The sequence below is a fragment of the Aptenodytes forsteri genome, unplaced genomic scaffold, assembly GCF_000699145.1.
Source record: "Aptenodytes forsteri isolate BGI_AS27 unplaced genomic scaffold, ASM69914v1 Scaffold103, whole genome shotgun sequence".
Classification (NCBI taxonomy): domain Eukaryota; kingdom Metazoa; phylum Chordata; class Aves; order Sphenisciformes; family Spheniscidae; genus Aptenodytes; species Aptenodytes forsteri.
Genome location: NW_008796051.1, coordinates 3,073,000 through 3,100,047, shown reverse-complemented (window position 1 = coordinate 3,100,047; position 27,048 = coordinate 3,073,000). Strand labels below are relative to the sequence as shown.

Genomic DNA, 27,048 nt, shown 5'->3' with positions numbered 1-27,048 from the left:
TTGTTTATTTCTTTGTTTATTTCTGTTAGCTTTTGAGTGAAGATAAAGGTTAATTAGATAGCAAATACCCTCAGGAAGCAGGATGCAAAAAAATATTTTAGAGGGCTGATTCACCGCAGTATTTCTGTGAAATTCAGGTCATACACTTTCCTATTTTGTTTTCTTGCACGTGAAAATGCATGAGAAAAAGTCTGTCCATCCCCTGGCTTTGCACAGCCTTCAGTCACATTTTAAGACAGAGAAAAAAATCAGCTCTTAGCAGAGTTAAGTCTCTAAGAGAAGTTTACAGTAAACAGTGAGTTTGACTTCTACAGTCCAGCTTTGCAAAGATAGTATGTAGTTTTGTATTGTGTAAAAGTGATAGAAAGATGAAGGAGGAAGAGCCTTAGCTTTTTTATTGCAAGACGCTGAACAGAAGACTCTCCGGACAGGAGATATATAGGAAATTCTTGTTTGTTCTGATTCTGCCTTGGTGGGTTAAAGAACAGTTTCATCTGGCTGTAATCTTTTGGATTAGTCTTTGGGTTGAATTTGACCGTGATGTATGTGCATCCACAGGCAATTTCAACATGTGACTCCTGGTACGCAGAAGACTTGAGATAATGAGTTATTTGCTGAATGTTTTGGCTGCTTTTTCTCTGCATTAATTGGTTTTATGCAGACTTACTGAATGTATGTAGAGGAGTTGGAAAGAGTACATATTTAATATGATTAATTATGTTTGCCTATTCAGTAGAAAATAGCTTATAAAATATGGTGTCTTCTGTTTTTCTTGGAAAAGGTTTAACAGCAGTGACTACTGTGCTTCAAAATGCGTCTTTTGAAGATGAGTTTTATTTGCTGCTCAGCTTGTTGTTTTAAATAAAAACTCCTGGCATGTTCTGGTTAATATTTACAAGTGAGGAAGGGAGTCAAAGTAGCCACATAAAAGCGCTGGGTATATTAAAGTGGGAAAAAAGTAGTTACCTGAGCTGTAAAACTCTGGAGCTAACATCCTTATTATTGCAAACTGGGACATTGGCTCCATGCCATCTCAAAGTGTGTCAGTCACAAGCTCAGTCTGTGCAGCACTACTGGCCTATTCTTTGAAAGACTTTTAGATAAACAGCTGACTGCCACAGAGCATTTGAGAGCTGGAGGTTATGGGTCTTGGTAACAAACAACAAACTGTAGGGCAAAGTTGTCTCTTTAAAGTGCCTTCACTTCCTACCAATGACACTTAACTAAATTGTTCCAAAGCTAGTTTTGTTTAAAGTCTTCTTTCCCCAACCTTTGTCAGGTTTTAGGAGCTCTGGATTTGAACACTCGGGATCCCTGTGTTTGAACATTACTCCAAGGGGCGTGTCAGATACAACAATAGTCTCCCTGGAGTTCACCCCTGAACTTCTCATATTTTGCTGGGACAGAAAGAATGACTGTTTATAAACTCATGATTGGAGTATCCCTCCATCATGCCATCAGCAAAAGGAAAAACAAGCACTTCTCTGCTGGTTTTGTTTAGCTGCTGCTTGCCGGCAAATTGGCTGGTTGCTACTCTTTCAGCTATTTGGGAGCGGATTTTTTATGGCAGTTGCATTCTGTTGTGTGGGGATGGGGTCTAGCACACCAGATTTCTCTTTGCTTAGGTATGTGTTCTTTCTTGTGGTGCTTAAGAAAAAAGAAGCACCTTTTTCTCTTCCTCTCTGCCTCTCAGCAAAGCTTTGGGCAACTGTCTTCAGAAGAATTTAGTGCTTTCCACACACAGCCTAGTAAAATTTTCATGGACATGATTTCTGTTAAGGGAAACAGTGGAGCATACATAATCCCATGATGATAGGGTAAGATTTTTGTAGTGCTGTGCAAATTTAAAACATATTGTGTTATTTAATTTAAATAATGCACAGCATGAAATGTTTACTCTGTCTTTAATCATAAAACCTTCACTACTAAAACAAAAGTCTAATTGAGAGAACCCCTATCTACGCTATCACCTACTAATTACCTACATTTACTGATGATAATACTCTTCTGCACATGTATATATAAGAACAAGGCTCTAATGCAGTAATTTGTTTTCAGTCAGACTTGCTGTTAAAACCATTCTTTGTTGCCAGAGTAGGTTAGATGGAACAACACAAGGTCTATGCTCTTGCTTTTGTAAGAACGACAATGCCAAGTATTCCCCTGTAGAGAAGATGAATAGAGCTATAAAGAAAGTGGCAGCTTCACCATTGCTTTCTTATCATTCTACACAATCCAACAGAAAATTAAGACCACTACTGAATTCCTGAAGATTGGTCAAAAAAAATAACAATCTCTGTACAGTTTTGTGGGAAACGGGAATTATTTCTGTGCAATACTGTAGGTTTTATGAGATTTGCAAAATTAAAAACAGAGAAGAAATATGGAAAAATCTTGCTCGAGGATTTTTTTCCTACAGAGAAGAGCACTGAAGCTATGGCGAATGCTTAGAGGCATCATTGGTCATTTTAGGAGCTGTTAGATAAGAGTTCCAATTTGTAACATAGTATTTTGTCTACTAAGTTTATACATACATTATGTATGATATGCAGTCACTGGGGAAGATTATACAAGGTTTATTGAATTCCCATCTTTAAGATAACTTAAGAGCCTCTATTTAGGTAGATGTTTAAAAAGGACAGAGAAGTTAAATTACTTAATACTTTAAAAAATTAGGCTTCTTTTCTTTTAAATGTTCATCAGGTTAGCTGTTGGCCAATTTTTAAGGCTAGCTTGTTATATGTTTGCTTTTCAGCTCATAATTACTAGAAAATCATGGTAAAACAGTAACAAAGTGACAGGGCCAGCCTTGAACTTAACACTAATGTATATTGTTTCCATATCCTTAGGGACATGAAGCCTCTTGGAAAGGCTTTCAAGAGGAAGAGCTAGTAGACTGCTCTGAAGTTGATACAAGCTTCTCTGAGAAAAAGAACAGGGCCTGGAGGACCTGTGATAGGGAGCAACTGTTTTCAGATACCTGCATTAAATCTCAGCCGTGCTTTTCTGCCAGCTGCTGCAGAGCAGAAGATTAGCAGACATGTCCATAGCACTCAAGCAAGTCTTTAATAAAGATAAGACTTTCCGCCCAAAACGCAAGTTTGAACCTGGAACCCAGAGGTTTGAACTTCACAAACGAGCACAGGCCTCTCTGAACTCAGGCGTGGACTTGAAAGCGGCTGTGCAGTTGCCCAGTGGAGAAGACCAAAATGACTGGGTGGCTGTCCATGTTGTTGACTTCTTCAATAGGATCAACCTCATTTATGGAACTATCTGTGAGTTCTGCACAGAGAGGACCTGCCCAGTGATGTCTGGAGGCCCTAAGTATGAGTACCGGTGGCAGGACGATATGAAGTACAAGAAGCCCACAGCGTTGCCAGCACCCCAATATATGAATCTTCTCATGGACTGGATCGAGGTGCAAATCAACAATGAGGATATATTTCCTACAAGTGTAGGTAAGTGCGAGGAAGAAGTCCTAAAGCATAAACTGCCTTTCATTCTGTGTACTAAGCATGTTCTCTTCCCACCCTCATTTTTAGGGATTGTGAAATTCAAGCCTTTAAACAGCAGGTGGGGAGGAGGAGGGTATCTTGCAGGAATAGTGTGAAATGTATGAAAAGTTAACTGTAGCTGCTAGATATGGTGGGGTTTGTTAGCCTAAAATGTTTTCATTCTAGGCATTTGTCCCTGATAAGCCTCTCAGGTTAATCACTAAGTGTGGTCAGCATTGCATTATTAGCTTGTTGAAAGCTAATCAAGTTTGCGTTGCTTTGCACTTTGCTTGGCCAGTTAGGCAGATGCAGAATGGATGGAAAGCAAAGCCTAATTAGAGTGATATCCTCCCTTCGAATTGTGTACAGCTGTGCACAGTACAAGGCAGTGGAGAGTCAGGAATGCAGTGGACTCTGCCCTCCCACCCTTTCTTGACTTTCCATCCAAAATTGACAAATTGGGAAGTGAATTATTGTCCAAATTACTGTTTCTAAGACTATATATAGCTAACAAGCTTTGCTATGGTTTAACCAGACAGCCCAGATGAGAGAGCTGTTAAAGGCAGCACAGTTTTCCTTTTATAATACTATAGTTAGTTTTCCTGAAGAGTGGGGCAAGTAGGTGGAAGTATCTTTGCTGGAATAGTTCCCTCTGGATGAGGAGGACTTTGCAGAAGAGTGCATTGTGTAGTGTAGACAGCCTAAATCTTTAGCTGTGGCTGCAGGTAATAAAAAAAGACAGGATGGTATACCTTAGAGATGTCAGTATACTTATGTAATTTTTAGCAGTTTTAGTTAATGAGTCCTGATTCAGTTCTTGCAAGTGGGAAAGCTGGGAGCTTGCTGTAAGAAATGAGATGTTATATATAAGTACTTGGCCCAGCTGAGTAACAAACAAGAAGAATGCTCTATGTTAAAATTAGTTCAGCCTCATATTTTGCAGTTTATACACAGCTGGGCCTGTGGCTAATTGGTAGCTAATACATCAAGAGGCTGTGTCTATCAGTATTTCCTGACCTTTGAAATACCTTATTCTTGGCCTTGACAGCTATTTGTCTGGACAAACGTGTGGTTTGTTTCCCAGTTCCTATTACTTTTCTTTTCTGCACTAATAGGAAGAAAGAAGGCAGTAACTATAGCTTTTAATCTGGACTTTGCCAGCACAGCAAAAAGAATGAGGATTTCAAAGGAAGCGGTACCGTGTATTTTATGTAGTGAAAAATGGGTTTGACTTCTCATGCATTTGTTGTTTTATGTTTCTTTAGGGTGAATGATTTTTGGAATTGAAGGTGGGTTGAAGGTGCAGTGAAGTATGTGATTTTTGCTTCCATTGGTATTTCTACAGGCTTTTGTTATACCAAGTTTCCATCTTGGAGTATTCCAATACTACTCTGTGCTCTTGCAGTTTCCATATGCAGAAAATGTGGTCTGTCTGCAAGCATGGGGAGCAGGTAATACACTGGCGTGCTGATGGGCTTTACTGAACCAACAAATAATCTATAACACACAAGCTTTCAGCTCTAGATGCTCCCCCCTCATGTTTGTAGTAAGATACATCTGGAGGAACTTTGTCTTGAAGGCTTACCTATTTTAAGCCTAAGAATGGAATTAGTAAATACCCTCAATCTACTGTTTTTCTCCTCCTAGCAGCTCCTGCTGTTGTAGATCAAAACAAATCTAAAGAAACTGAGAAAGGGGAAAGACCTGTGGTCTCTAGAATGGGGCTGGACTCTGATACAAGTCAGAACAGGAATGCTTGATGTCTGTGAAAAATCTTTGTCTCACTCTGAATTGACCCAAAGGAAGGGGAGAAGCCTGCTTGAGCCTTCATGGAGTGGTGGACTGCGCCATGGTTGTATTACAGACCAAGATGACTGGATAGCCCCATAAAGAGATTTTGTAGATACCCTTTGGAGCATTATTCCATAGAGCAGCACTTGCATCCGTATTCCACTCTCCCCTCCTCTTGAGCCTTTGTCACAGATACCATAGTAGCCATCTGCACACTTCTCATTATCTTCTTGATTCACCAATTTGTGGTATGAAACTGTTGGTAGAATTGCTTAGCAGGCCTTAGATCTTACAATACAGAAACAGATGCACACTGCGTTGATTTTGGCGTTCTGGGTACCTCTTCTCTCAGCAAGTCCCTACTTAGACACCCAAAATGGTCAAAGGGAATTTTGGGTCTGTTCCTGGGTAAGTTACTTTTCTTTCAAGGGAATCTTTCTGATTTCTTTGTACATCAATACCCTATCTGTAAAATGGAGATGATACTACCTGCCGGCCTGTCTGAGTACTGCTTGTAAAGCTGTTTAATGAAATGCAGTCACTCAGCATGTATATTGTTACATGTTTTGCTTTTCACAATTGATCAGAGAGAGAAGCTTTGTTATTGTGTTGGGTACTGTTTGTTCCTACCTGTTCTGCAGCAGCCTTTGGTTAGATGCATCATAGGCTTGGTATTAATGCAAACCACTATTTTCATTCAGAGAAATTAATGATGGTGAAAATGACAATTGTTCATTCTTCAAAGCAGTTGAAATAGATCTTGAAAGATTATATACTCAGATGTGAAAACGAAACAGGCTTAGGTATGTCCTTACTAATAGTACAACAATTTTAAAGCATTGAGTTGGCTGTAACTTAGAGATTAATTTATTGCTTTGAATCTTTGTAGCATATGGTCTGCAGAGAATTGTTCTGTAAAAAGTGTATGTCCAGTGGATGGGATTTGGGCTGACCTTTCCATTAGCAAACAAGTTTGGTGAAGAGATCCAGAGTGGGATTCGTAGGAGCTGTCCACAGAAACTTGAACACATTTTTCTCAGCTTAATCCTATTAAACTTGTCCTCTTTCATTTGACATATCTCATGCAAACTATCTAAAAAGGGATTTCAAGAACTGTGATTAAGCGCAGCTTTCACTGAGGAGCTACTTTCAAGGAAAATAATTTTGGGATAGGGATAGCCAGGCTCGGTGGGCTTTTTTTTGTGGTGGTGTTGTTCCTCTGTGCTTTAAAAAAACCACAAATGCAGTTGAGTTATACATTGTTATGAATGTTATATTTAACACTCCCTGTGTTTACATTGGCACGATGACCTCTGGCCACTTACCAGCCTCTGTACTTCCTGTGGTCTGGTGCTATTTCCCCTCTGCTTTCTCCAGTCATTCTGGTCTGTTCATTTGCTGGTAAAGAGCCTGTTCCTCCAGCCATTCTCACTAAACTGGCTGGCAGGAGAAAAGGGAGCTGGTATAGGAACGGAAGAGCTGTCAAGACTTGTGTGCAGGTGACAAAAACAGGTGCTGAATATTAGGACCACCTCGTTGTATAGCAAAGCTTTAAGGACTGTCTTTGTAAAACGGCCTCAGAGCCTGCAGAGGATTTTAGACATGAGTATGTCCTTGTTCTTATTTCCATTATTCTCAATTTCCTTTATCCATTTTAAGTGGATTTAAGGCATGTAAGAGGCTGACAGCTCTGGAAACAAGTTCTGCATGTAACCACAGATACACCCTGACCTGTCTCAGCCCTCACTGAGTGGGAATTCAGAAACAGAATGGAGGAGAGTTCACTCTGTATGCCTGCTCAGGCCACTCTGATGAAGCTATCCATATTAGTCCCCAGCATGAATTTTTGTAGTGTGCTGGAGTTTTATTTAGCCTTAGGGTAAACTCTCTTTCTCCAGTAAATACTAGTTGCTCTTCCAGGCACCTAGTAGTCTCACTATTTAAACACCTTTCAAGGGATATATTTCCCAGGCTTATATGGACAACTTAAATACTCCATAGCCTCAGAAGTACCTTCCCCCCCCCGCCCTTTTTTTTTATCTCTGTGCTTTTTGGTAAACAGGCTGAAGAAATCATTTGGAGTGGGAAGCAGTTGATACTTGGGACAGATGCAGGTTTTGGTGAACTGCAATTGTCAGCTTTCACAGTATGTGTTTGGGCAGTGTCAAAAAAGGAGCTAAGAAAGCAAGCAGCTCTCTACTGCTGTACTCCCTTCAGGCCCTGATTCCCAAACAAGACAAATTCAGTTGCCTTAGGTTTTTTCTCGTCCTCATTGCAGCCTTAAATTGGGAGTAATTCTGTCTTGTTTGGATTTTCAGTGAATGGAATGGTTTTTTCTGTTGTAAGCATCTCTGGGAAAAATATCCAGAAATTTAAGGCCACAGGGGATTATTTCATTTATTCTGATCTGGCCTCCAGCATAACACAGGCCAGAGAACATCACCACGTGATTTCTTCATCAGGTCCATAGTTTGAAGTGAGAAGACAGAGTGTTCTGCTGAAATAAACAAGAACATGAACTTCTTTTCTGACTTGACATAAAGAAAAACTTTTCCCAATGAGGACAATAAAGCACTTGAGAGGGGGCCCAGAGAGGTTGTGCTGTCTCCATCCTTTGGGGTTTTCAAGACCAGGCTGGACAAAGCCCTGAGCAACCTGATCTGATCTGATGACTATATAAAGCAGAAAGCTGGGATGCAGACCTCCCAAAATCTGTGCCAGCCTGAACTATCCTGTGATTCTTAGTTCTAATTTCAGCGCTGACAGGCTGCTTCAAGAGCAAGAGCTAAATTGATTAGAAACCAATTAAGCAGTTTAAGAAGCTGCAATTTGGCATTTAATGGAAGTACAAAATCACTTTTAAGCTATGAGAGTTTTTGTAGAGGAGGATTTCAAAGATTATTAAGTTACTGTAATCAAATAGCCTAGTTATGGCTGATCAAAATGAAAACATACTTTTAAAGTGTTTAAAGCCTAGAACTTCAGCTGAAAAATTAATGTATCTTTAGAAATGCACTGCCTGGTCCATGCTTAACTAGTAAATTTTGGTAGCTGGTAGCTTCAGAGTTTTTGCACAGAGCATGTGTGTGACGCTACTTCTAAAAGAGGAGCCCAGTATGTCACCACAATGCATCTACAAAAGCAGACCAAGACTCCGGAGTACCCTTGTGGATGTGATTCAAAACAACCACTAAATAAAGAACTAAACTTTTTTCAGTTGTTTCTTACTAATATTGTGGTAGGATTTTTCTGGTTTTCTAGCCAGTAATAATAGTTACCACTTGGGACACTTTTCTGCAGGGGCAGGGGAGCAGCTGACTGGTGGGTGTGAATAGAGACTCCTCAACTACTTTTACTGAGCAAAGGCCTCTTCACAATACAGCCTGTAGAAATGTGGGGAGAGTGTTTGACATCATTGACTTTGTCATACAACTGTCCCTGTCTTACTGCTCTTCCAAAGTATGAGGAGGTGCCCGTGGTGTCGGCAAAGTGGCATTTGCAGGCATTTGCTGTGTATACTTCTTCATTCTTTGCCGCCATTGCAGTTGCACCATCTAGGAACTGCCATTGCTTCATGCACACTCGCCCTGCAGTAAAAAAATGTACGATCTCTACAGCTGGTTTCTTTCTTTTATTTTAAGACAAAGCTTTGCCAGGGGCTGAAGGGAGGGGTCAGATTGCTGGCTGTTAGCTGGTCATGCAATCACACCGTGGTGGATGCATATAGCTGTAGGCTACCAGCTGAAGACTTGTAAATTCCAAACAGTCCTTTCTGCTTGATCTTTATACCTGTCAGACCAATGCTGGATTTGGGCTAAAGAAGAATTTTGTTTTGTAATGCTTACCTTCTTTTCATTGTTGCTGCCCTTCCTTGGTCGCTCCTTCAGCACATGGATATACTTGCCAAGAGCTTTGAGTTAGTCTCTTGTGCAAATGAAATAAAGAAAATTCTGCAAGACACAGACTATTGTATGGCTGTAGCTGTCCTCTAGTCATTAAATGTGAATTCTGTGCATATACGTATGTTACAGCAGAGTTATAGCAGCAGCACAGCTGTCCTTTTAGAAAGTTTGGCATCTTGAAATTTAGGTGCCTGGAGAATGTCAGGTAGATATTTTACAACTAGGTTATATGTCAGAGCTTCCTCCCTCTCTTTCCTGTTCCTGTGGTTCAGGATCTAACAGATGCTTCTATGTAAACTAAGCTGACAGATGAATCAACCCTCAAACCTAGTACACTTCAAGAGTACCATCAAAGAAGATTGACAAAAATTGTGTTGGCCCCATCTGTATGGTGAGTGATGCAGTTTTACTAGGCAGCTATCTATCTGGCCTTCTTAGCATTGCATTACTTTCTTGCTGATTGATTGTACTTTGGAGCAATTTGATTCCCTATTTTTGTCTGTTGATGCCTTGATTAGTCTAGGCATTCTGCTTACACAAGAACACGGACTGAAGCTTAGGAGTTGTCTTAGACAATCCTCAAGCCCATTCATTGTTGACTGACAGGTGACTGCTCCCAAAGCTATCCTCCCCAGCTGTCTTCCACAGTGTACCCTCTTGATCTGATGCTAGATGTGTCATTTGAGGAACATACAGGTCTGCTTCCAGCTCAGACATATAAATTAACCCATTCTTCAGCCTAGTTCTGATAACAATAGAAAATATGTGCAATGGAAAGTAAGTGCAAATTTTTTAGCATAATCTGCTTTTCCATGAAAAGGATTTGGCACTGCTGATATGAATGAATGCTGCCTCACCTGGAGAATGCATATTGGAGGGCTGATGCCTCATATGCTACGTTTTCTGTATTATGGCAATCATTAAGGGTTAAAAAGCACTTTTACTAACATGTAGAAAAGCAGGTCTCAGCAGATCTCTTCTTCCATTCTCCATGCTACAGAAACTTTTAAAAAAAAAAAAATAATAGAAACTTAAGTGGCAGCAGGAATGGTGGGGGAAAAGCTCATAGGGAGAGGGATGTGTTAGCTGGCCCTGCAAAGGCTGAAAGGTTTCAGGATCTCTACTCACTCTGATACTGCTTTGGGAGAAAGAAAGAAGTATGGAACACTGGCAAGAAGTGGTGTCCCACCTGGGAACTGGAGTGAGCTGTCCTGTAGCTGCCAGGCCCCTTGTTCACGAGGAATTTAGCTCTCCAGCACATTGTGATTGCATACGCTGTGGGACATTACCTGAATTAGTCTCTCGGAGGATCTGCAGCTCCACAATCACAGCTTCTACCCTAACTGAACTTGTGACCTCTTTTTAGCTACCTTCACAGCAGGGCTGATGTCTACAGTGTGTTAAGACTATGGCATACTGGGGCTGAGGTTGTGCCCAACTCCAAAGTGTGGGAAATTTGATACCTTGAACATGCTTTGCCTTGGAAAGTAGGTTTGTGTGAACTGAGTAGTCTGCATTCCACAGTGTTGTGTGCATTCCTTTCCCTGATGAACAAGGAGAATATAGCTCCTTATTTGAAACCTTATAAAACAGACTTTGTCTGATATGCTGCAAAGCAGAATATGTGTAGGAGTAGCATTTACAGATCATAATGACTTTGCTGGTTCGTTTGGAACCTGGACAAAATAAGATTCACAGATACCAACTTTCATAGTGGCTACTTTTTGCCTATGTTTATTTTGCCAAATTTAAGTTGTTATTTAAGCTCAGAAATATTGCAGAAAATTCATGGTAGTCCCTACTCCCACAAAGTGTTTTCATCCTTAAGATCAACCTTTTGAGGACAATGCTGGTGTTTTTGGGGAATGTTTTATGCAGCCAAAGGAAGACACGTATGTCAGTAGGGTCTTCAGCTGCCCCAGACATGTGGTAACAATCATCAGAATAAAGTGTGGTCATAGAGGTATGAAAATAAAATAATTTAGTCCTGTTTAAAGTACAATCTCAGTTTAACTTCACTGTGGAACAGCTGGAGTGCTACAGTAGTGTGGTTCTAAGGGAACTTCTGGAAAGCCTAAAGCAAGGGCAAGGTCTTCGCTTCAGCCAGAGGTATATGCATCAATACTGCCTTTAAGTTTGACCACCTTCTTTCAAATAGAATTTTGGCCTTCTAGATTCACATAGACTATGTAAATAGAGCAAAATTAGAAACCTTAACAGGAGAAAACTCGTTAGTTTCTTTTAAATTACATCCTCATGTCTCTTACAGATATTTTTTGGAGGAAAGTCAAATATGTATTGAAAAATACATGGTTAAAAACCCCTTATGTTGATAAAAGCCATGTGTGAGCATTTGTATCAAAATAGTGCGGCCAGCAGGAGGAGGGAAGTGATCGTGCCCCTGTACTCGGCACTGGTGAGGCCGCACCTCGAATACTGTGTTCAGTGTTGGGCCCCTCACTACAAGAAGGACGTTGAGGTGCTGGAGCGTGACCAGATGAGGAGCGGCTGAGGGAACTGGGGTTGTTTAGCCTGGAGAAAAGGAGGCTGAGGGGAGACCTCATCACTCTCTACAACTCCCTGAAAGGAGGTTGTAGTGAGGTGGGTGTTGGTCTCTTCTCCCAAGTAACTAGCGATAGAAGGAGAGGAAATGGCCTCAAGTTGCGCCAGGGGAGGTTTAGATTGGACGTGAGGAAAAATTTCTTCACCGAAAGGGTTACCAAGCATTGGACCAGGCTGCCCAGGGAAGTGGTGGAGTCCCCATCCCTGGAGGTATTTAAAGGACATGTTAGATGTGGTGCTTAGGGACATGGTTTAGTGGTGGACTTGGTGGTGTTAGGTTAACGGTTGGACTCGATGATCTTAAGAGGCTTTTCCAACCTAAATGATTCTATGATTATATGATTCTTTACTCTTTAAACACAAAAGCAAGAATGACATATTCAGATAATCTGAAACATATGTAAGCACAGCATTCATCCTGATAATGTTGCAGAGAAAACCATCAAACTTTATCAGTATTATTTATAATTGTGATTAAGTCACTTGTGTGCTTACCAATAAAGACAACTGTAGTTGCACATGTCTGTGCCTAGTTATGCAGAAGTTCTCTGCCTTGAGGAGCTTACATGCTTGGACAAACAGAAGTCAGCAAGAGATTGTGGGAAGAAAAATTATTCCCAGAGAAAAGCTGTTTAGCATGGCTTCTGCTAGAATTGATTTTTCTGCACCAGATTGGTTTGACCACTCTTCAGCTGAACACTCACTGGTAGTGCTGCACATGACATGACTAGCCCTTGTCTACATGGCTGCATCTTATGGTTTATCTTTTCTTCGTGAGTGTGTTTGCATGTGTTTACATTGGAAAAGGCCATACGAAAAAAGTGGAAGCTGGGAATAATGATGATGGTTCTGAAGGGAGTTTATTTCAGAGTCTCAGAGTGGCTTCTCTTTAACTTTGTGGTCATTGGGTTCACCATTTCTGTGGTATGTGGGCCACTGTGGTCCCTCACGCAGGGGATTGTCAATAGTCAGTGCCTTAGCTATTCAGTACATTGAAGAAAAAGATTTGAAATCTCGACTCTGGTGTGATCTTGAAGAAGGTAGCTGTATTCCTTTTACTGTATTGATTCTTAAGGATGTTGAGAGGCCTGGTAGCTTAACAGGTAACAGGCATAAAGTAGGAAGGACAATAGTCTCTTTTTTCTTTTTTCTTTTTTTTTTAAATGTAAGTTGGTGCAACCCTGAACACAAATATATAAGGTTGCTTAGGAGGTAGAGGAGGAGAAAAAAGCAGAGGCCAGTCTTTGCACCATTAAGGACAACATTCATTTTGTTAGAACAACTTTTCTACAGTACACTCAAACCTCCTGCTTATTCACTCTCCCTTTGTTCTCAGCAGAGGGAACCAAGGCTTGTAGTTTCTGTTCCACAAGACTGCGTTAGAGTCATTCAACCATTCATTAAAATGGAACACATTTAAGCTTGACTATCTTCTACATTCAGGAAAAGCTGAATTACTCTTGAAAGCGAGTTCAAATCGTCATTGGCTCAGTAATGGAGTAGAGTTTGCTAGTATCTTTTGTCATAGCTACCAAGCTACCATTGCCACACAGGATTCACAGTTGGTGATCTCTGTTTGGCTGAAGCAAGCCTAGCATTGGCCTAGCAGAAAGAAATGGCGATTAATAAGGTAGGGATTGGGTCTAAAGTTAATCTTTAAGTCATACGATCTTAACTTTTTTTTTAACACCGGAGGGTACCTGCAAAAACTTTGGGTTTATGTGCAACTCAGTAATTATTTATTAGACATCATAATTCAACCAGTTCACATGCAGTGATCTTAAAATTAAGGGATCAAACCCTGTTTTATTACACAGGTGTAAATCTAGTATGATATGAATCAGTATGAATGCCAGTTATCAGAATTTGTCCATGTTCAAGCCAATACAGTTATTTTGCTTAGTAGTCATACTTAGGGGTAATACAAAGCATTCTTGTTTTTACTGGTACTTGCAGGTCATCAGGATCTTTGATCAGAACATGTATAACAAGGATGGGCCTTACTTTACCTTGTCTTACCATCATGTAATATACCTCATTGCTTTTTCTCTAGTTAAACCAGGCATGTGCTGCTGATGCCAGCTAGCATCCAACAGTGGTAAAGCAAGAAATACTCCATTAAATGGTTTGGGAGTGTACACATATATTAGTTAGCGAAACTGCTGTAAAACATGTTTCTTCATTTTATGTTTCTGTAATGAGCAAGGCATTTTTAAATGGTTAATTATTTTCCTATCAAAAATGGGGTTTGAGTGTAGAATTGTTCGTATTAGCCAGTTGTGCTGTAATGCTCCCAAACCACGTTTTCTGCAATATCCTTGCTAATGGATACTTCAAAGAGTAAGCAGCACAGAAGTTCTGAAGTGCATTTGTGTGTGTGTAGATCCACACTGAGTGGTAGGAAATAAAGAACTGAAAACACTTGAACAACAGAACAAAAATGGATACTTGTCAGCTTATGCCCCATGCTTCAATGGAGTGCACGTGTGCTCTGATCCTATCACTGCCAATTGTTACATGCTGGGGGACCGCCTGACTTCAGGAAAACTAAAACAAAAATTAAAAGCTTTGGCAGGTTGTTCCTCTCCTTCCAGACCCATAGAAGACCCCGTGCTTCTATGGGTCTATCCAAGCAGGGATAAAATGCTTTCATACACCTTTGTTAATGTCCTGGAGAAATCCAAGCAGAAGTCGCTAAGTACTGGCTGCTGGCCTTCCACAGCTGCAATGCAAACACTTCTATATGACCAACACAAGGCATGTCCGTAGGTGGTGAGTAAAGGGGTTTTTTTCCTTGATAATTGTGAGCTGTGTTTTCCAGTCCAGTGGTGCATGCAAGCTTGTCTTTCTATGTGACTCGCTTGCTCCTAAAACAACTGTCCTGTGACTGTACGTGTGACATGTACAACTTCACACGTTCATGGTTTTTAAGCACTGTAGAACTCCATCAAGTCTCCCATCTGCCCTCAAGATACCTCTACACAGCACTGTTACCCCCGCAAAAATCTACTTACTATTTGACTGTTGCAATTGCACAGATATACAACAGAAGCTGGAATTTCATTGATGTTCTCTTTCATTCTTCTCTTAACATATGTAGCTGCTGGCATAGTTGTTTGTCTTTTTTTCCCCATAAGCTGGGCAGTTTTGACTGGAACCCATCAGTCAATGCAGTCCAAGAACTGCTTGCAGTGAAACAGGAAACAAAATGTGCATCCTGCCTATGCCTTTTGGCATTTGAAGCCAAAAGATGAAGGCCAATCTTATCAGTGTCGCTGTGACAGGACAAGTGCTTGTCCTGCAAAGAGATCGGATGAGTCACAGAAGTAATGTGAAATAGTTATCTTCACTCTTACCTTCTACCAGGTGTGTGGACAGAACTGCATAAGCCCTCTTAATTAAAGCAACAAACTTTCCTTCTCCTGCATTGATGGTCAGTGTAGCTTCCTTGTGCCTAAGCAGTGCACTGTGAGATACCAGACAACTGTTGTTACGCTGTAACTCACATTAACGACAGGGTGCCCAGAGAAAGGCTCTGCAGCCTGACAGTCGTTCTAGGGCTGAGTTGTAAGCTCTGTGTCACAGGGATGAACAACCCTTACAGTAAAAATGCTTTGGTTATAGTAGACTGCGTGCCACAAAACTTACATGCGCAGCATATGGACTGTGGAAATATCAAATAATTTTCGGTGTTTGACACTGTTCATATGCGACCCAAAGTCTTGTGGTTACACATTTAACCTCAAAGAATTGTTTTCAAGTAGAGAAAACCAGAAAGCCAAGGTCTAAATTGTTCCATTTTCCCTGATGACTGACACAAGATGCTCTCCAGCAGATGATGCACCGCAGTAGTTGGTGCCTCCACATGCAGATGGATATAGGAATTTCCTAAAACACAGAGGTCTGTAGTATTTCATGAGTCTTCCTTTTCAAAAGTTCTGCTTTTCTTGGAAAATCCTCTGAGCCATGCTTAGAATCCTGGGAATAGGGAGTAAATGCAGGCCACAGTACCTGGTGGGTGACTGTTTTGTATGACTGAGCAGAAAAATCCAGTTACAGCAAATTCAAAGATTAGAAAAGACCTGACAAATGCTCAGAGCATCTCACCAACACAGTACGGAGTGAAACAGGCTTTACTGACAGTGCTGACACAGAGGATTTTTTTCTTCTTTCCACCTCACAGTGAGTCACATGTCTGAGGAACACCAGGGGGGCTTCGCCCTTTCATATGCTTGAAAATATACAGTGGAAACTTGTATTTCCTCTCATAATGTGAATCAGTGGCACTTTGACTCATGAGAAACAAAAGGAAGGTTGCCGAGACATCTGGAATCAGGGATGATCAAGAAGGGGATAATCAAAGTCTGTTAATAGTTGGAAGAGGGAAGAGAGGACAATGAACAGCTTGTCTTTGAAAGACAAAACTCTCATCTGGATATGGAAAAAAGTACCTTTTCTTTTAAGAAGCGGATGTTCAGCTGAACTGAGAAATATTATAGTTTACCAATAAATGTATACTGTCAACGTTAGCATGGTGAAATAATGGTAATTATTATTTATACAGCATCAGCTCTAATCAGCCTTAATAGAAAGAACTCAGCCCTCTAATAGACAAATCCCTAAAGCTTGAAGCTATAATACTCAGCAACGGAGACACTTCCAAACCACATGCTGGATGACATCAGACCTTTTAGAAAAGTGCCAGTGACTGTTTGGGCTTTAAAACAATACATCTGTTTAGAATTTATGTGCTTTAAAATTAGTTGCATACCATGGCTGCCTTTCTCTTGAGTTTTAGGGCTTGGGTTTGGTATTTTTTTTAAAGATCTAATTGTTGAGGAGCCCTATAAAGCAAGGTAAATGTTACTATTTCATTTGTCAAATAAGAGACCAAAACTCAGGTAATCAAAGTAGTCTACGTAATGTATGAGTAGCTATTCAGCTAGGAAATTCTGAGTAGAAGTGATTTTTCTTGGATTACACAGTGGTTCATTGGTGGATCCAGAAACAGGTAGAGTCAGTGATTCCAAGAATACTTTTGATCTGTTCCTAAACCCCTAGCTTGGTGTATGCCTTTGGAGTAAAGGAAATGAAAACTGAAAGGCTTTAGGAAGACTCCAATCCCATGCATATTTCTAGCCCTCCAGGAGAATGCTTGACAGAGTTTCTGGAGGAATTAAAATTACAGATCAAACAGGGAAAGGTTTTGCCTAGGTGTTTGTTTACTCAGGACCTACAAGATTACAGCCTTTTGAATGTTTTGTTCCAGATCCATGGCTTCTGAGCACACGGTTTGCAGAAGACAGGCTGTAAAGTTCAAAGCAAGGGTCCATCCAGCCCAATAGAGGATGTCCATGGGAGAAGAATGTAAGAAAAGGGGAAGGTGCTATTTCCCAGCTTCCAGCAATCCACATGATAGAGATTGTCTCATAGGTGTCAGAACATCCTTTGATCCGGGGTGATTCTGGCAAGAATGAGGCTCTTGCAAATGGCAGTCTCACTGTTTTATCTTCATGGTGACTCCCTGTTCTGCTCATTTCAGTTTTCTACTGGTTTGGGCTACATTGAGAGTTTCTGCCCATAAATTTTCATGGTGAAGAAAAGAGCAGTTGGAAGGTTGGGGCCAAAGATACATCCTTCTGTTCTCCTTTGAAGTGAAAATAAAGGGTCTAAAACTTTTATGCCTGTTTTGTCTTTCATTTACACCTGCAGTTCCTTTAAATACTTTATAAATTGTCTTTGGACAGGCATATTTTAAAACCTCTTTATGTCACAGTAGCCGTCACATCCAGACCCAAAATTTTTGAATAAAAATCAGTGCTTGTTTTAGTATTCAGGTTGTGTTGTAACTTGAGATAGCTGATTACCAATTAACTAACAGTAGGTATTTTTGCTGCAGAGATCACAAACATTTTCAAGGGTCACAAGGCATAGCAACAGGTGTCAATAAACTAAAAAAAAAAAAAACAACCAGTGATTTAATTGCCTTCTGAGAAACCAACAGCAGCAAAAGAGAGGAAAAAAATCCATAACTGAAGCTTGTTGACACAAAGAAATCGGAGTTACTCACTCATGTGGACATTTGCCACGAGGATTGTGATAAAGTTTTAGTTTTGCATAGTCCATGCCTCCTGCAGACAATTGGGTTGCAGGACACTGAGGACTTCATTTTGAAGCTGCAGCTGCTTGCACATGAGCTGAGAAGCTTTACAGTAAAGCAAGCGATGATGTAAATATTCAAGATGAAAAAATTGTCACATGGAATGTAGCCTTCAGCAAAAATGAAGGATTTCCTTGTTATCTCTCCTGTCATCTGCCCAAGCTTATCCTAGCATGTCTCTTATTATGAGGGCTCAGCTGTTAACACCCATAAAACTTCTTTTCATTCCATTTAAAATATGTCCTTTTTTAACAGTTCCTCTTTAAATAAAATTTTAAAATCTTTCCATTCTCAGAGTAAATGCTGGTGACAATGACACCCACCTTGATTTTTTGAGAAGGCTTTTCTTTATGTGAGTTTTTATAGCGCTAATTTAAAAAAGTTATGTTTGTTGTATCAGGATCTTGTTTTGTTGGTAGTGCAATTTCCCCTGACATTTTTTATCATCAGGTTGGGTTTTGTAAATATGGAGGGAACAGAGTCAGGCTCTGACAAGTGTCATTGACTTCCAGTGAGATTTCAGAATCTAAAATCTGAATCTTTTATAAAACCTTTCTAAGGCAGACTGATTCTATATAGCATTAGTGGGACCATTAACCTAATAATTTCTGTCACTGGAAGTAGTTCAGAGTGTGTAGGCCAAAATAGAGAAATAGATAAAAAAGCCCAGTTCTTTTCACCAGCTGCAGTCTGTATTCACTGCTTAGCCAAAGCTGTCCTAAATGTCTGGGAAAATTTCTCCAACAGGTGGGGATCCTCAGACATACACCAGTACCATTGTAGTGCACCAAACCCAGTTTTGGGGAGGATGTAGCATGGGACAACAAAACTGGATTTCTGCTTTGGCAGAGAGTTCTGTGTCAGGCAGCTGCAGAGATCGTGCAAAAAATTAGAGCCACCTTCAAAAGCTATTTCATCTCTTGCTTTATACTGCAATCAAACCCACAAAAGCTCACCTGAAATAGCAACAGTTAATGAACTGTACCTGCCTTTCAGCATCGTGGGGATGTATAGCTATGGAGGCCACATGTGCAGTTAGAGGTCTCGTTAAAGCAATGTTCCTTCAGAGAATTCAGAGTCCCCATTTTTTATAATAGTTTGGCTTTTGGAGTCTTACATTTTCAAATTGAGCAACTCCTTTTCAGACTTAATACATGTTACATATTGTGATAATGTAAACTGTCACCTGCTAAGTTTCTAGCTTCGGACTACTAAATAGACATTTACAAACTTTTCCAGTGGTAACTAACTTTCACTCTTCTTCGAGCAATGAGAAAACAAACTGTCCAGTGTCAGAGTCATATTCTGCCTTGACTGAGGTACACAAAAAGCTTGCTGAGCATGTACCTAAGTTATCTGCACCCCTGAATCTGTTCCCATTCTCCAGGCTGTGCTGTTGGTCTGACGTGGGAGTGTACATGTATCCCTCTCCTGCTCTTGCAGAAAGAATTGCTCTCTGAACCTGTCAGGATGCCTATACTCAGTTCTGTTTGGTCTAGGACTGGTACCATAAGTTACTCTGTCAGAGTAGTCCTACAGCTATTGGAGTACAACTCCAGATGGGAGCTGTACAGTACAACGCCGGTACAACTCCAGGCTGGCAGATGGGAACAGGCCTCCTCGCCTCCTAATGTGGTCACGTTTAAATAATTCCTTAGCAGCTCCAGTGTAAAGGTGTTCCTTAAAGACCATGAGTGCAGCATGGTAAGACAGTGAGCACTCTGGCCCTGATCCTGGCACTTGGAGCTGTACTGGACAGAATTACAGAATCACAGAATAATTTAGGCTGGAAGAGACCTCTTGAGATCTTCTAGTCCAACCTCCCTGCTCAAAGCAGTGTCATGTAGAGCAGGTTGTCCAGTCCACGGATGGAGTCTCCGCAACCTTGCTGGGCAACCTGTTGCAGTGTTTGACCACCCTCACAGCAAAAAAGTGTTTTCTTGTGGTCAGATGGTATTTCATGTCTTTTAATTTGTGCCTATTGCCTCTTGTCCTGTCAGTGGGCATTACAGAGAAGAGTCTGCCCGCCTCACCTTCATTCCCTCCCATCAGGTATTTATACACATAGATAAGATCCTCTGAGTCTTCTCTTCTCCAGAGTGAAGAGTCCTACCTCTCAGCCTTTCCTCATATGAGAGATGTTCCAGTCCCTTCATCATCTTTGTGGCCCTGTGCTGGACTCAGTTCAGTTAAGTCCATGTCTTTCTTCTACTGGGGAGCCCAGAACTGGACCCAGCACTCCAGATGCGGCCTCACTAAGGCTGAGTAGAGGGAAGGGTCACCTCTTTTGACCTGCTGCCAATGCTCTACCTAATGCAGCGCAGGATACTGTTGGTCTTTTTTGCTGTGAGGATGTATTGCTGGCTCACGGTCAGCTTGGTCTGCCAGAACCCAAAGGTCCTTCTCAGCAAAGCTGCCTTCCAGCCACTCAGCCCCCAGAGTGTACTGGTGCCTGGGTTCCTCCTCAGGGGCAGGACTGCGCATTTACTGTTGTTGAACTTAATGAGATTCCTCTCTGCCTATTTTTCCAGCCTGTAGAGGTTTCTCTGAACAGCAGCACACCCATCTGGTGTATCAGCCACTCCTCCCAGCTTTGTATCATCTTCAAACTTCCTGACAGTGCACTCTGACCCATCATCTAGATCATTAATGAAAATACTGAACAGTATTGGCCCCTATATTAAGCCCTGAGGTACACAGCTAGTGACTTGCCTCCAACTGGACTTCGTGCCACTGATAACAACCCTCTGGGTCCAGTAGTTTAGCCCGTTTTCAGTCCTCATTATTGTCCACTTATCTAACCTGTACTTTGTCAGCTTGTCTATGATGATGTTATGGGATACAGTGGCTTCACTGGAGTCAAGGTAAAGAACATCAACTGCTCTCCCCATTATCTGCCTAGCTAGTGACCTCACTGTAAAGGCCATCAGGTTGGACAACTGTGATTTCCCTTTGTAAATCCATGCTGACTTCTCCCGATCAGCTTCTTGTCCTTCATGTATTTGGAAATGCCCTCCAGGAGGATTTTCTCCAAACACCTTCCCACTGAGGTGAAGCTGACTTGCCTGGAGTTCCCCACATCTTCCCACTTGCCCTTCTTGAAGATAGGAGTGATACTTGCTTTCTCCCAGTTTCCAGGAACGTCCCCTAATCACCATGACCTTTCAAAGGTAATTGAGAGTGGCCTTGCAGTGACAGACAGTTCCCTCAGCACTTGCATCCCTTCAGGCCCCATGGACTTACGCATGTCCAGTTTGTTTGACTTTTCCCTAACTTAGCCCTCCTCCGCTGAGGGTAATTCTTTTTTCCATACTTTCCCTCTGGTCTCAGGGGCCTTGGATTTCTGAAGGCCAATCTTACTAGTGAAGACTGAGCCCAAGAAGGCACTGAGTACCATGTTGTTTTCTGTGTCATTTGTCACCAGTTCCCATGCCCCATTCAGCAGCAGACCCACATTTTCCCTAATTTTCCTTTTGCTGTTTATGTGCTTGTAAAATCCTTTATTGTTGCTGTTCTCATACCTTGCCAGATTCAGCTCCAGTTAGGAGCAACTTGCTTATCCATGCAGGCCTCCTGAAACATTTGCTTGATTTCCTTCTTGTCAGGACAGACCTTTCTTGAGCTCAGAGGAGGTGATCCTTGGTTATCAGCCAGCTTTACTGGACCCCTCTTCTCTCCAGGATTGTATCCCATGGGATTCTTCCAAGCAGATCTCTGAAGAGGTTGAAGTGTGCTTTTGTGTAATCCAGGGCTGTGGTCTTGATTTTTGCTCTGCTATCTCCTCTTAGGATCCTGACCTCCACCATCTCATGTTCACTGCAGCCAAGGCTGCCTCTGACTTTCACGTCCCCCACCAGTTCTTCCTTCTTCATTAAGTATCAGGTCCAGCAGAGTACTTCTCCTTGTTGGCTCCTCCACTACCTGTGCCAGGAGGCTGCAATGCACTCAAAAAGTCTCCTAGATTGCTTGAGCCCTGCTGGACTGTCCTTCCAGCAGGTATCAGGGGGGTTAAATTTCCCCTTGCAGACCAGAACCTGTGAATATTAAACTTCTTCCACCTGTTTGCAGAAGGCCTTACCTACTTCTTTTTCCTGAGCAGGCAGTCTATAGCAGATACCCACCACAACAGCATCCATGTTGGTCTGTCCACTAATCTTGAAGCAGAAGCTCTTGACTGACTTCTGACCTGTCCCAAGGTGGAGCTCTGCATTCCCAATGTTCTCACACAGCAGGTCGCTCCCCTCCTCGCCTTCCCTGCCCCTCCTTCCTTAAAAGCCCACATCCCTCCACACAGGAATGTGATGCTGTAATGGAATTGCGTACTCAAAGAATAGTTTAGGGAAGTTACCTTCAGAGGTCGTGGTATCTCCTCTTTCCCCCCAAACTATGGGGTTTGTAAAGCAATTACAAATCAGAATGGCAGAAATTGTCCTTCTTTGTCACACAGAGGTTTTGTCAGAAAAATTAAAGAGAAAGTTTTAGTTGTATGTTCTCAGTTGGAACAGCTTAAATTTAACTGAAAGCAGTAATTTAAAGGTAAGTGGATCTGGAAGGTTGATCTGTATGCTGACTAATGAGGCTACATATTTTGCACTTGGGTTTCTCTCTTTAATAGTTCTAGAGCTGCTGCATGTTCTCCTTTTTGCACCAGAAAGTTCAGCAGAGGTACTGCAGCTGCTCTTAGTGCTTAGTAGTGCATCCTGAAAACATCTGTGCTGTAAACAGATTTTTTGAATTGGCAGGGTGCCACAAACATCTCGGATTTGGGGATTGATGCAGCCTTTATTCTAACCTGAAGTTTACTGCTAGGAAGGAATTGAAAGTATTACAGACTGTACATACTGATTCATGATCTATACTCAAGGAGAGCTTTCTTTTTTTTAAAAAAAACCCAAACATATATATATTCTTCCATTTGCCTGGTTGTTAAGTGATACTCTCCACAGTAGCGGCAACACTTCTGTTGGGACTTACTGTGACTCAGTGATAGTCTGGAGCAAAACTGTAGCAAAGTTTTTTGTAAAGGACCATCCATAGCAGATTCTGAATGAATGAACACACAGTGGGGTCAGTGTGATGTCTTCTGTGTGCTCTTCAGTCATCTTGTATGCAAACTTACACACAACTTAAAAAGGCACCTTTTGACTGAACCTTCAGTCTGTCTTAATAATTGAAAAAGAGCAGATTTTTAAATGAATTTATTTTGTTTAGTCTTCTGGATTCTGTCTTTAGTGTTCATGTTTCAAACTTTTTTTCTGCAGAATCAGGAAGGCTCAGTTTCCATAAGTAGAAATTTAGAAGCTCTGCTAGAATGTATAATAATGGACCATCCATACTGATGCAGTGCTACTGTTGAACATTTTTTCATATTTACTCATTTCTTGTTAATACAAAAAGTGACATTTCTGGGAAACGAGTGGATTTCTAACCATGGAATATAGCCAGAAAGTATGACTTGATGCAGAAATTAGTATGTGAAGTTCTGTGCCCTGCATATTGAAGAACACTACACTGTAGTATCAGTCTATTATGGCCAAATGGAGTATAACAGCCATCTCTTTCTTCTTACCACTTGTATTCTGTCTAGGTTTTTACCCTCAACATGGCACGTTTGTTGCAGGAGTTTTTTGAACACAGTCTGTAATCATTTTTCTTTGAATGTCATTGTATTTTCCAGCACGAATCCATGCTGAACCTGAGTGGTGGGCCGCAGCGCCTCCTCAATACTTCTCTTTTCCTCAGAGTCATATGTTGATTCTTAGATGTAATAGATGAACCTGCTAGATCTCAGGGCATGCACAAATAACCACTTGCCTAAAGAACATATTGTCTAAGTTCACAATTGTTTAGTTAGTGTTTGTAGAAATCAACTTCTGAGGTTCAGAGAGCCTATATGTATTTGCAAATGAAGGCACTGTATTGAAACTGTAGACGTGTAACAACACATCATGAGATCCCTCCCGATGCTTCTACTTGCCATTCAGTCGCCTCTTGCGGTGCACCAACAGTGCATAGTATGTGAAAAATTAAATGGTTTTGCTCAGTGTTTTGCTCTTGTCCTGACAGAACTATGTGAACCAAGCAGAGAAAATCAAGTACTTGGTCTTTGTAGATCATCAGTTTTATCTCATTACAGTTACTAGCAATGAACTCCTTGCTGTGTAAATGTATGAGTTTATTGCCATTGTTCTTTGAACAGTCCCATTTCCATGGCCATGTTAAGCTGTTGCTGTCAGCAGAATCACAACTGCTGCATTTATCTCTGAGATAGGAGGAAAGAAAAAGGCACAATGCCTTGAGCATGTGAACTCTAGAGCCTCTCCATATCTTCTGTCACAGGTGGAGTTCTCCAGTATACTTATAACAAATTGCACCCCGTTAGACATTATTTCCATAACATTCAGCTTCCCAGAACATCACTAAATGTTTTAAAACACACTGAACTGGAAATCCTGAGGGTGAGAGGAGGATTCAGGAGACTAGTATTGATGACGTCCTCAGGATTTTAGAAATCTAAACTATAAACAGGTCTCTTGTGAGTAAGCAGGAGGAAGTAAGAAATCCATTTTCTCCATGATTTATTCATACTTTTTGTTCCATGGAAGAGCCAGCTTGAGCCCAGCACCTACAGATACTCTTCAAAATGCAAAAGCGAAATCCTTTTGAAAGTCTGTCCTTGCCTGCCAGCACACTGAGCTGTCAGGACTCTGCTAGTAACCACGTATCAGAGAAATGAGTCTTTAGTAGTTTGAAGCTCCCCATCCAGTTTCTTGGTAGTCCTTTTTTCTGTAATGCACAGCTGACTTCACTCCAGGTGCTAGTAGTTAATTTGTCTGTGGCAGCACTGAGATGTAGGTGCTCTGCATCTTACACCGTCCATTGGTGCTCAGAGCCTAAACACACAGACTCAAAGCCTGCAAGCACAAAAGAGGTGGCAACTAGCACCTGTGCTTAAGGATAATTGCTGAGCCAAGACCACATTCATCCATCATCCTGCTTTACAGACAGGAAGTTTTAGTGTCCAGATACATAAAGCTGCCAGTGCTCTGTCAGGTTTTACACACAAGTTTTATCTGTCCTTCAATGTCTTAGCTTTCAGGCTGTGTTTGTTACAGTGTGACCATATACATGCCCATAAACTTAAAAGGTGATTGATGTTATACACCATGTAAGCAGCGGCAGAGATCATGTAAACTTAAGTTAAACCTTTAGATAAAAACATATAGACATTAAAACGTTAGACATGAAGATAAATGAATGTTTGCTCCTCAGATGATTAATGTTAAACATATAGATAAATCAGTCTCTTCAGCAAGAAACTTAAAAATACATGTTTAGCTCTATTACTGAACTGGAGTAATCACCCTTGGTAGTATAAGTGCACTTAGTCTTACTGTAGGTTTCTAAAGCTGTGCTGAAAAGAACAAAAAATCCCTGTAAATCCCACCTTCAGTTAAATTATCCCTGCATAATAAAAACAATGTGGGGATCTGACCAGTATTTCAATTTCAGATATAAGGTGAAAGAAAAGGCAGAAGTGTAGATGGTATCCGTTGTGCGTCTGAGGAGTGGAGTGGGGGTATATACTGTTTTTCTGGCATACATAAAAAAGTATTTTATTAATTTGTATGGAAAGCAGGCATCCTAAAGAAACATTTTATGATTCTGTGTTTGAATTTCTTTAAGCTTTTCATTTATGAAAATTAAGGCCTAATGAGTGCTTTCTTGTTCTTCTTGTGAGTGAAATAAAAGTAATTCCTGCAGAAATAGCTTCTAACTTCTAGAAAAAGATGTTAAGCTAAAATAATCTTTGCCTTATTTTCCTTTCAGTTCTGTGACATTCAGTAGGCATTAAATGGAATAACAGAAAATGTTTACAGGCAGTTTTCAAGACCCAAAGAAGAGTTCATGCAGCTGAAGCTGTTGCAATGTAGAAAAGTTCTTTATATAATAGTGAAAAGGTCTGTTGATAAGATGGTGTTGCCCATGACTGCTGGGGCCTGAGGTGTTTCTTCTAAAGGTAGTGTTCGATGCTGTCAAAAATCTTTGATATTCCAAGCTTTGGTGAGTGGGAATTGGATGATGGATGCTGAGTTAGGGAAGAATTCAGAGTGTATTAACCCTGTAAAAGATCTGTTAAAGAGAAAATTTTACTCTAGTGAAATCAGGGTGCCTCCCTTTCTCAGTTGAATTTGATAATAGTGCAAATCAACGTATTTTTGACTAGTTATTTTTTTAAATATTCCTTTCATTTGTTCTTTTTGAAAACTTTTGGTCCTGTAGTGCATTTGATTTTTATTGACTTATTTTCATTCAAAATTTTTATTAGCACATGAATCTTGCAAAAGTAGTTGGCTATGGTCAAGTTAACGCAACTTTTGAAATTGTTTCTGTAATGGTCCTTTGCTAGTGACATTAAAATAATATGCTGCTTAGCATCACGATGCTTTAAACGAAACAGCATACCCTTGCTTATTGATTTTCCAGACTCATTTTCAATGAAATTAGTGGTAAAGCTTCTTTTGATTTCCAGATACCAGATGGAGCCCTAGGCATCTGAAGAGACGGATCTTATCTATTCATGACATATTGGAAGAATCTGTTTAAATTACAGTAGCTCCTTTCAATGGGCAATAATAGGTTTTGAGTGCCTTGTAAATCCAAGCGTCATTGGCCTATACTTTAATAGTAAAGATAGTCTTATAGGGGCATATGCAATCAAAATACTCAAATCCTCTTTATATGACTTTAGTTCCTGTTTTGGAATTACATTGGATCCAAAACCTGTCAGTCAATGATAGCTTTTACACAGGCTTCACATATGAGCGTGGGTGGGTGTGTTTGCATGTGTGGATTTGTGTGTGTGTGTGCGTGCCTGCTGACAAAACCTGAAATCTCTTGGGAAGTGCTGTCATCTGTGAGCATAAAGTCCCGTGTACTCTGGTTCCTATTCCAGAATGATTTGAAATGGGTTTCCTTTTATGAGATGAATATGTTACTGCAAAATGCAGGAACATTTCCAGGAGCAGGACTTTACCCACTGGGCTACAGGGTCATGCTGTGTCTTCTGCTGCCTTCTGACATTGCAAGTCTTCCCTTCCTTTCAGCACAGTGGCTTCAAGGCGGCATGAAGAGTGCA

The 27,048-nt window shown here is 40.9% G+C and overlaps 1 protein-coding gene across 1 annotated transcript in view; it reads left to right on the top strand.

Moving 5' to 3' along the window:
- The first annotated feature begins 3,034 nt into the window (after positions 1-3,034).
- Positions 3,035-27,048, top strand: part of MOB3B (MOB kinase activator 3B) — a 70,232-nt gene continuing 46,218 nt past the window's right edge. The window contains exon 1 of the mRNA XM_009286263.1: positions 3,035-3,458. Coding sequence (XP_009284538.1) covers positions 3,041-3,458 — 418 coding nt within the window. The 5' untranslated portion in view covers positions 3,035-3,040. The remainder of the gene's footprint in view (positions 3,459-27,048) is intronic.